We start from the raw sequence: 11,007 nt of genomic DNA, 5'->3' as shown, positions 1-11,007 counted from the left end.
ACGTGAAGAACGCATTCAACAGCGCAAGCTGGGATGCCATCGCGCTCTCGTTACACCGGCTTAGCCTACCGGTGGGTCTGTACCGGATCCTGGAAAGTTACTTCCAAAACCGCGTACTGCTATACGAGACCGATGCCGGTCAGAAAAGGGTTCCGATTACCGCCGGAGTCCCGCAGGGCTCGATCCTAGGCCCGGTGCTATGGAACCTCATGTATGACGGGGTTCTGAGACTGAAGTTCCCTCCTGGGGTCAAGATCGTCGGCTTTGCCGACGACGTAACCTTGGAGGTCTACGGGGAGTCAATTCCTGAGGTAGAACTAACCGCAGAACACGCGATTAGCACGGTGGAGGAATGGATGAGCGCGAGAGGCCTGGAGCTCGCTCATCATAAGACGGAGGTAGTTATCGTCAACAACCGCAAGTCGGCACAACATGCAGTTATCCATGTGGGAGAAGTCGCGATCACTTCACAGCGAAGTCTGAAGTCTCTCGGAGTCATTATAGACGACAAGCTGACCTTCGGCAGCCATGTCGACTATACGTGCAAGAGAGCGTCGACTGCTGTTGCGGCACTATCGAGAATGATGTCCAACAGCTCAAAGGTGTGCGCCAGTAGACGTAGGTTACTGGCAGGCGTTGCCGTATCTATCCTTAGGTACGGCGGCCCGTCATGGTCAAGAGCACTGAGGGTAACCAGTTACCTACAGAAACTGGAGAGCACCTACCGCGTGATGTGCCTCAGAGTGATATCTGCCTACCGCACGGTATCACACGATGCATCCTGCGTGATAGCGAGCATGATGCCAGTCGGGCTGGTCATTCGGGAAGATGAGGAGTGCTTTGAGCTACGTGGAAATAGGGGAGCCCGCGAGCGCACCAGGGTGACCTCGGTCGCCAGATGGCAGCGTGAGTGGGACAACTCCTCGAAAGGTAGGTGGACCCACCGGCTGATACCTAGCATATCGAGCTGGGTGGGAAGACCCCATGGGGAAGTTCACTTCCACCTGACACAATTCCTGTCAGGCCATGGCTGTTTCCGTCAGTACCTCCACAGGTTCGGACACGCGGAGGTCCCAGTCTGCCCAGGTGTAGATGAAACTGCCGAACACATACTGTTCGTATGTCATCGGTTCGACGTCGAAAGAAGAGCAATGCTTGACGTCTGTGGCTGGGACACAACCCCGGATACCCTTATTCAGCGGATGTGTCAAACGGTGGAGAAGTGGAACGCAGTCTCGGCTGCTACCATCCAGATTGCCAGTAGGCTACAGGTAATCTGGCGAACCGAGCAACAGACGGCGGGCACGGCTAACTAGTGATTGGTTAGTTGGAGCGAAAAAGGCCAAGCGCAAAATAAGAGAGTAGGTAGGTTGGCGCAGCGAATGGCAACCGCGTAAGGGGTAAACCCAGCCACCCCGAAGCAAGACAGAAGAGTGAGTGTATAGGCGTATAAGTGGACTGCCTCATGCCAAGACGGGAGGGTCGTAGCGTAGTATGTTGGAACTAAGCTATCGATGCCTCATGGCGTGGCAGAGGAGTGAAAGGGTGAGCATCCAAGTCAGTCTCACACTGCATGTTAAGGGTGAGCATAAAAGTCAGCCTCACAGGTTGGTAGAGGCTAGCACAAAAGTCAGCCTAGCAAGGAATGAAAAAGGTGATCACAAAAGTCAGCCTCGCATGGTATGTCAGAAGTGGGGCCTAAGAAAAATGTCCCACATGGGATGCCAGAGGGAGTGACAAAGGTACAATAGAGTGGCACGATTGAGAGTGAATCAGGTGATAGGGTGAGCACCCAAGTCAGCCTCACATGGATGGGTAGGGCGAGCACAAAAGTAAGCCTAGCAAGGAATGAGTAAGGTGAGCACACAAGTCAGCCTCGCATGGAACGTAAAAGGTGAGCACAAAAGTCAGCCTCATGTGGGAGTGTTTGAGAGTGAATCAAAGCGTGATTGAGAGAGCACCCAAGTAAGCCTCATACAGGATGTATGATCGCGTGAGTGAGAGTGAATGAGTACATTTAGTACAGCCATCCCCCCAGAAGTAATACCGAGAGGTAGTTCCTGGGAGGAATGATGGCGGAGCCCAATGGAGTTTAGTCGGTATTAATGGCTGGTCACCATTCGAGTCCGACACGCCCCCAGTGCACCCCGTGTGGTAGATTGGACCCTACCGTTAGCACGTGTACTGGGCTAGGACATAAAGGTCTTCTCCATTGTAAAAAAAAAGGCGCCTGCTGGATACTCTTGGTAAACTTCTGGAAAGGGCCATCCTTAACAGGCTGACGACCTACGCTGAAAGTGAGAACGGACTATCGCAGAGTCAGTTCGGGTTCCGGAAAAGGATATCGACGGTGGACGCCATCCGCAGTCATCGAGAGCGCGGAGAAAGCGTCGAAGCAAAAGAGAACGGGAAACCGATACTGTACCGTGGACACGATCGAAGTGAAGAACGCATTCAACAGTGCTAGCTGGGGGGCCATCGCCGCAGCGCTGCACAGAATGCGGGTTCCGGACTATCTGTGCAAGATACTGGAAAGTTATTTCCAGAACCGAGTACTGGTCTACGAAACGAACATCGGGAAGAGGTCGATTAGGCTCACGGCGGGAGTACCTCAGGGCTCCATACTCGGCCCAACACTCTGGAATATAATGTACAACGGAGTGTTAACTCTGGAACTGCCCAGAGGAGTTGAGATCGTCGGTTTTGCAGATCATGTTGTCCTGACGATAACCAGAGAGACCCTTGAGGAGGTGGAGATGTTGACGGCAGAGACAATAGACATCGTGGAAACCTGGATGGCTGAAGTCAAGTTGCAGCTGGCTCATCACAAGACTGAGGTAATGCTGGTCAGCAACTGTAAACAAATCCAGCGTGTCGAGATCAGCGTCGGGGGACAGTCCATCCCATCGATGCGGGCGCTGAAGCACCTGGGTGTGATGGTCGACGATCGGTTAAATTACAACAGCCATATCGACTATGTATGTGAAAAGGCTGCGAGGACAATTAACGCATTGGCAAGGATCATGCCGAATCACGGAGGAGCAAGAGGCAGCAAGAGACGTCTCCTGGCGGGTGTCTCATCCTCAATACTGAGGTGTGGAGTACCGGCCTGGGCTGCTGCGCTGAACTCAAAGCGGAACCGGACAAGCACGTTTCGCCTAATGGCTGTTCGTGTCGCGAGTGCATATAGAACGATATCGTCGGAGGCGGTATGTGTAATTGCCGGGATGATTCCTATCTGCATCATTCTGGCTGAGGACGTGGAATGCTACCAGCGGAGAAATGAACGTAATGCAAGGAGACTGGTCCGAGTGGACTCGTTGGCTAAGTGGCAGCAAGACAACGCGGAGAAAGGAAGGTGGACCCATCGACTCATTCCAAATGTGTCTGCTTGGGTACATAGAAAACATGGAGAGGTGAACTTCCATTTGACGCAGTTTTTGTCACGAATGCTTCCGGAAGTACCTGCATCGGTTTGGACACGCTTCGTCACCCCTTTGCCCGGAGTGTGTGAACGTGCAAGAGACGCTGGAACATGTAGTCTTCGAATGCCCTAGATTCGAGGAAGTCCGAAGGGGTATGCCTGGTATGACAGTGGACAATATCGTCGAAGAGATGTGCCGCGACGAGCGTATCTGGCACGCTGTCAACAGAGTGGTTACGAGCATACTCTCCGAGCTGCAGAGGAAGTGGCGAAGGGACCAACAAAGTAGCACCATTGGCTAGAAAGCCGCCCGGAAACCACAAATCGGGTTTCGGGAGAAATTCCGCCGCCGGGGAACTCTCCGACGGTGTAGACTAGGCCCATCGCCGGGGACCAGTTGAGTAGTACGCGATATAGCACTAGGTAAGGGTCGTTGGGGCGCCAGTGAACCGGACGTCAGGCTTCACCGGAATCGCCGGACCGACCTCGACACCCTACCGGGTAGCTCGTGAGTAGGCTAGATCCACCGACGGGGATTGGACAGAGTAGACCGTGTCGAATAGCTAACAGTGGGTCGTTGGGGCGCCAGTGAACCTACGCTCCACCGGAATCGCTGGATGGACCTCAGCACCTACTGGCTGGCCCATTGAGTAGGCTAGCTCCACCGCCGGGGACTAGACCGAGTCGACGAAGCGGAGAGCTAAATGGCTCACAGAAAGGTACATCGGGTTGGGAGCAATCTACCGCCGGGGAATTCACGGTAGGGTAGATTCGCCGCCGTAGACTACCAGACAGAATCGTGACGAAAAGGGGAGCTAATTGGCTCACGAGACAAACACCGGTACAGAGAGAAATTCCGTTGCCTGGGAACTCTTAGTCGGAGTAGGATAATATCCGAGTTCATCTCGATAAAGCTGGGAGCTAAATGGCTGAAGGAAGCGGGCATCGGTGTCGGGGGAAATTCCTCCGTCGGGGAACTATCGGTCGGAGGAGTGTGAGTTCATCGTTGGGGACTATCCAAGTAGATCGTGATAAGGCCGGAGCTGAATGACTCACGGAAACACGTGCTAAATGGCTCAATGAATCAGCACCTAAACCGCTCACGGGGAAGAGAGCTAAACGGCGACGTAGATAGATGGAGACAACAAGCAAGAGAAAAGTCGAGAGTTAAATCAAAGCTCATAGGTCGAGCCACTCCATGAACCAAGCGAGGCTCTGAGATAGAGCAGAAGAAAGAGGTGTGACGGAATAACAACGAAACCCCCCCACTCCCCCCCCCCCCCCCCACGGAGTAATACGATGACGTAGTTCCGTGGGGAAGAAGGGCGCAAAAGTAACATTACTAAAAAAACATACATACATACTATTTGGCACAAGTTTAGAGCGTGTAGCGTCGTGTCATCTAGTCTGTCATCCTATGGAAAATCATCCTACCATCGCATTGGGGTCAACATCATATTGGCAATTTTCGCATTAAATCCGCTTCTGTCTCTTCTTAATCTCCTCTTTGTCTCCTAGGCCCGAAGCGGATGAATCGACTATTAATTGAACCGGTAAGCATACTAGCAGTATTAGTCCTTACTCGCGAATACATTCCCTACAACTGTGCTGTTTCATCTCTATCTTATAACAGAATTCGATTATCTTTGTTCTAGTCAATATACGTATTCATTACATTATGGACCAGGCAAACCCCCTTGAAGGCATTTAGGATTTCACAAAAAAAAGACATTATTTACCACATTAAATATAGTCCCTGATCTTATAATCAATTAAGGCTGTCTGTCGATTCTAGCGCAGAAACGCTAATGATGTGACCCTCAATACTGCGTCAGACAACCCCAATTGACCCCCTTCGACACCAGTTTAGCCTTACCAAGCCGTAACGCGGGTGGCGGCGTGAAAACTGTTGAATAGGAGTTGAGAACAGCTTGAAGCAACATCTGATGCTGCTCCAAATGTATGTAATATCCAAGACTGACTTGGATAGTTCCATCGAGCCTAGTTTGCATACCTCACATAACTAGACTCCATTCACCCACAAGAACGAAACGAAATATTTCCAAGGGAAAAGCGAAAGATAAAGAAAACTATTATTCGAGAATAAATTTATCACTAACTGAAAAACACAAACAAAGTTACATAAATCTTATTATAAATTTTGCTGGAAGTCGTTGTTTTTAGAAACCGACTCTTTCTTCCTAAACATGTTTTTGTTTTCTTGTTGTGTGAAGTGCCTAATAGGTAAATCATTGGTGTTTTTTTTCTTGAGAAATATACATGAAAAACATTTTGGCAAATGAAAGTAAATCAACAAGCTTAACAAATCGTGAACCTATGACAAGTTGTTTCAAATTTATTAAGATCATCAAGAATGCTAGTATTTTGGTCGGGAATATAAACAATATATGTAGAATTTTCTACACATTTAGAAAAATTGGTTTTTGATTTGTTTTGTATGCATTTTAACAGAATTCTAGCAACAAACCGGTAGCGCCCGATTTTAACGAGAATGCTGCTAGAGATTTTCAATTTCGCTTGACTTCTGCCAGAGCTTTGTTTGACTATTGCAATCATTCTGTCCGGAAGACATTACGATGATTTTGGTACGGCTCCCATTAGAATTCCCGTGTTTTACTCGGTTCCGGTCTGACAGAAACCTAACGAAACGGCTTCTGGGTTTCTATGGAGGATTTGATGTCTGGAAAGATATTGGTTCGATCCCGAAGATTTTCGGAAATACTAGAAGATGGCTTTCAAATTCGAGCCAATACAAGTGGAAGTGACTCGAATTTGAAAGTTATCCTCTTGTATTTCCGAAGTTCGATTTGCTTTATTTTGGATTTTTTAGATTCAAAATGGAATCAAATGTGAATATGTTTCTGTTTAAGTATGGTGGAACGAGGACACTTTCTACTTTGAACAGCGAAATAAATTTGGTGATAGAAGTGTTTAAATAATTTATTTTTTACTGATATGCAAAATAAAAAATGGGATGTGCCTTTTTAAGATATTGGTCCATTCGAACCGCCATGACATTACCAAATCACCACAAAACAATTATGAGTTCAATATATGGGAGCTGTCAAGTTGTTCCTAAGCTGCGCTTATGAGACAAAGCCAAGGGCTATGTTTCAAAGATGAATCAACTCTTATGTTTAAAGAAACCGAGCCAATGAGAAGTTCAACAGGTTGCTTGCGAACTTATTTGGCATGAAGATTCAAAGAACTGCTCATGTTTGAAAGAAGGAGTCGACCCCTAAATTTTGGTAAACTGGGCAAACGAGTGGATCACCAGGCTACTTGTGAGGGCTATTAGGTATACAAATATAATGCACAACTCATGACTAAAAGAAGGAATCAACCTTATGTTTCTGGCAAGTATGTACATATATTTTTCAATCCTATGAATTTGTATACCAAACAGCCCTTGGCTTTGTCATATAACCGAGACCAAGCGATGTGGCCTCCGACCCGCCGTCGGAAGCGGCGACCATCACAAGTAAACCTATGATCCACTCGTTGGCCCGGGTTACTCAATCATAGGGGCAGAACGACGTCGGACAGCACCATACTTAAAGCGATGTGACGTAGCCACATTTTGTGTCAACGCCTAATATAACAGAGATTTCAATGTATATTTCAAATTATGCCAAATGATCATTATGTCAAATTATGCTGCTGTTATGCCAAATGAACTTATGTCAAACGAACTTATGCCAAACGACATGCTCTCAAAATAGACTACTGCACCAATGGCAGTTGGTAACATGTCATGCTAATAGAATCAATAAAAGATTTCAAAAACGAAAATGTCATTAAAAAACTTGTATTCCAAACAGGCATTCAACTATCAAAAACTTTGTTCACTTATCAGTGTAGCTCCGCTAAAACCAATAGATATTTTTCTTCGTCATTTAACTAGTTACCTGCAATTTCATTTAAATGTATTTTTTTTTTGATTGACTTGAAATTTAACAAACTGACAAACGACTGACTTAGAAAATTTCTTTTGATTTCTGCAGATACTTGAACGTTTATTTGTACATTTGAACTTTTGACTACTGACCTGAGTAGACGTAAAAAAACAGTACACTTGCGAAAATTAGAGATCCACGTATTTCATATACTTTACAATGTACATTACCATCGTATTGACATGGGGGTGTAACCGATTTTCTAAATAATAAAGTGAACTTTGTCGCTAGCCAATTTGTTTTGAGGTAATGAAAAAAATTCTTGATTTTTTTTGTTAAGTTTGTCGCAACCTTTAAGCAATTCAAATTCAGAAGCAGCACAAAGTTGAATGTACACCCATATTAAAACTTTTCAGAAAGTTTTCACAATGACCTATCATCCCACTCATGTTAAGGTTAATGTTTTAATCCGGTTACATTTTTCATTGACATGTCGAACTATCGTGACCTCAACCGAAGTAACTGAACTATGCGGACACGAATAGAGCAAGTATAAACAATATTTTGTTGAATCGCAAGCCAGTCGCATGTAGACAGGGAATCCTATAGAACATGGGAGTGATTTGCGATTATGGGCAGTGCACGTCTTACCCCAGCATTGCCTTGAGAGTTTTAGGTGATCGAAAGGCAAAAACTTAACGATGTTACTGCTCTGAAGAAATAGTTTTTTAACATATTACTACATACTTTAACAATATTACTTAATATTGCGCTGGAGAACTTATAGTTATAAACGTTTGAATCTTTTCTATTTAAGAAGCAGCTCATTGAATATTTCCTATTTCATGATCTGGTAGCATCAAAATTGCGATTCGTCTTTTAACGTTTGTTTAATAACCTTACCCTATCTACAAGTCATAAAAGTGTTCCGCAATGTAGTCCTTTAACTTGCTTGGCAGAGGCAAACTGTGAATATTATGCGTATCAATTCGTTGTCGAATGATGAATCGACACAGATGCTGTAACGAGGACACCTCATAGAAGCGATTGATGGGTTTCGTCAGACGAACCGGAAAAGGTGGAGTAAGCGAGGATGTTTGCTTCACGAATCCGATCATTCCAAACTCGGATTTCTTCATAGTATCTTCAATCAAGTCGATCATTGTTTCGCATTGAGTCGGATTTGTTAGACCTGAAAAAGACCTATTTGGAAGAAGAAATAGTATAAATATTTCTTTAATATTTCACTTTAGCAGGGGACTGACATGAACGGTAATGGTTTACTTTAGGAACTGCTTCCGCTGCAAGCGGAAAACGTTTTTCGTTTAGAACTGTAATATAGCTATAGTTTAGTGTTGTTTATTCATAAAAAGGAAGTGAAATGCTCAAATTTTAGTAATTTTGGGCAAAGCAATGTAATGCGAAATTTCCGGAATCCGCCACACGAGGTGGTCGCGTACTCTCTATCGGAAACAAAAGCAAACCTGCGATATACTTGTTTTCCAGGGTTTACTCGAACATGGGGGTTATGGCTAGTTTAGATGCGACTGAGCGGCAGCGAAATTGGACAGCGCTCAGAAAAAAGCGATGTGACATATGGCAATGTTAGTAGGACAATATTTTGTATTCATCAAAAATAAAATATTGCCTTTGTCTAATGTGGCTATGCTAAATCGCTTTTTTGGGAAAGCCGTCTGTCTTTGCTACCGCTTAGTCGGACTTTAACTAGCCGTTTGAGCATATCAAGCAAACGAGTGGATCACAGATTTGCTTGCGTTTTCGATGGCAAGTACACGATAACCTTCTCCGGTGGATCCTGGCGCCGTTTTTGTTCCTTCGGCTCGGCTATGTGACCTAGCGGTATTACGCTAGCTTCGCCAAAAACCTCATGTCCGGGGCACATCATTATTATTTAATATTATTGATTATTACAATTTTTGCTTTCCGCCCTTTTTTTGAACCTACAACACTGAACTAGCATATTTCTAAAAGATAAACAGATTTTCCACTTATAGGTGAAGTAAAAAACCACCACATAAACTTACCAGTAACTATCTTTATAATCAATCCTACAGTGCAGAGTGATACCTGAGCTTCGGAAACTGACGGTAAATTGATATTTTTCTGTTTCCGAGTCTCGTACAAGAAAAGTCCCGTTGTCCTGTCTGGCAAGACGTCTTTGCGCCGCTGCACGTGTCAATTTTCCCCAGTACCATCCATATTTGAGCAGTTCAACTCTTATCTCTTCCATCATTGTATCTAAACTAGTGACAGTATCACAAGCTGTATCCGGTCTGGAAACTGATACCGTAACAGATCGTAACATAGGCGAGGGATTTGTCGGGATATCTCCGCTTGGTATCACAGACATGTTAGCATTCGGGGAGGAGAATCGAATAGGGTTTTGTGTGTGTCTTTCGATGACAATACGTGCAAAGTCATTGCAACCAAATGATCCCGAGGAGTTGGTTGTGAATCGACCACTTTCCAAAATGCTATTACCGCTAACTGTACCCGCACTTAGGTCAGGTTCATATGCTTTAACTTTAATAGATGTAAGTTTTTTCTGAAATCGTTTACGCAGGGTAAAAAATACTCCGTTACTGTTTTCCATTTTATCTGAACATCCGATATTATCTTTAGATCCATCTAATCTAGTCGACTTTTTTCTCGATAACGACATGAACCACTTGAATCGGTACATGTTCTCACTTTGTTTCTGTTCTTCCATTTCTTTAGGTAAATTAATTTTGTGGATTTATGGGAATAAATATATACGATTCAAATTATTTTTATAAATCCTTTTGTTGACAGTAAACGAGGAACGGAACGATACGAGTGATGAAAGCAGAGATGCCAGATAATTTTTTCAAATGGGGTCCCTATTATAGGCTCGAATCAAAACTCGTCGAAATGTCAATTGACGATAGTTTCAGAGCCCACATTATTTGATCGAATAAAAACTCGTCGAAATGTCAATTGACGATAGGTTAAATTTGATTGTTCATTTCTTGAGCGTTTTTTCAAAACGTCATATCTGCAATGAGTTACTCTCTTTGTTTACTTTCTCTTCTGTTAATAATTCGGTCACTTTAACATTTATCCCTCAGCTCTTTGCATAATATGCTAGCTAAAACCAACGTCTTTCGATCTGCACTGTAAAATAAGTGAAAAGTGTTATAGTGACGCCGTAAAAATCGAAAGAGAAAGTATAAACAGAGAGTAACTCATTGCAGATATGACGTTTTGAAAAAACGCTCAAGATTTGTGTTTACTTTTCGCTAGCCTTGCCAATTTTATTCTGATTACACCACCCAATGTGGCTAAGCCACATCGCTTAGGGACCATTCATAAATTACGTAACGCTTTTAGGGGGAGGGGGTCCGAGAAATTGTGACATCTTGTGACATATGCGGGAGGGGGAGTAAGCTAGAACGTTACGTGACATGCTATTTCTGAAGAAATTTTTTTTCATGGAGTTTGTTACGTAATAGGGAAGGGGGGGATAGAGAAATCTGTGACAATTTGTTAAGGCCTATTTACACCCTCGGTGAAAATGAACGTGAATTCGATGCGCGCCAAATTGTTTTTTTCCCAATAACTCAAGAGTGCTGATTCAAATGGTCCTTAGTGACAAATGTTAACAAACTGAGTTATTTGCAGCGC

The 11,007-nt window shown here is 44.5% G+C and overlaps 1 protein-coding gene across 1 annotated transcript; it reads right to left on the bottom strand.

The window, feature by feature from the left end:
* Window positions 1-4,754: 4,754 nt before the first annotated feature.
* On the bottom strand, window positions 4,755-10,176 carry LOC131691341 (suppressor of cytokine signaling 6). The gene is made up of 2 exons (XM_058977655.1): window positions 9,387-10,176; window positions 4,755-8,544 (listed from the first exon to the last, which is right to left on the bottom strand). Exons 1-2 carry the CDS (start codon window positions 10,070-10,072, stop codon window positions 8,250-8,252), a joined length of 981 nt encoding a protein of 326 aa, XP_058833638.1. The 5' UTR covers window positions 10,073-10,176; the 3' UTR covers window positions 4,755-8,249.
* Window positions 10,177-11,007: the final 831 nt, after the last annotated feature.

Source organism: Topomyia yanbarensis, chromosome 3 (genome assembly GCF_030247195.1).
Source record: "Topomyia yanbarensis strain Yona2022 chromosome 3, ASM3024719v1, whole genome shotgun sequence".
NCBI lineage: Eukaryota > Metazoa > Arthropoda > Insecta > Diptera > Culicidae > Topomyia > Topomyia yanbarensis.
This window is presented reverse-complemented; position numbering and strand designations above follow the sequence as displayed.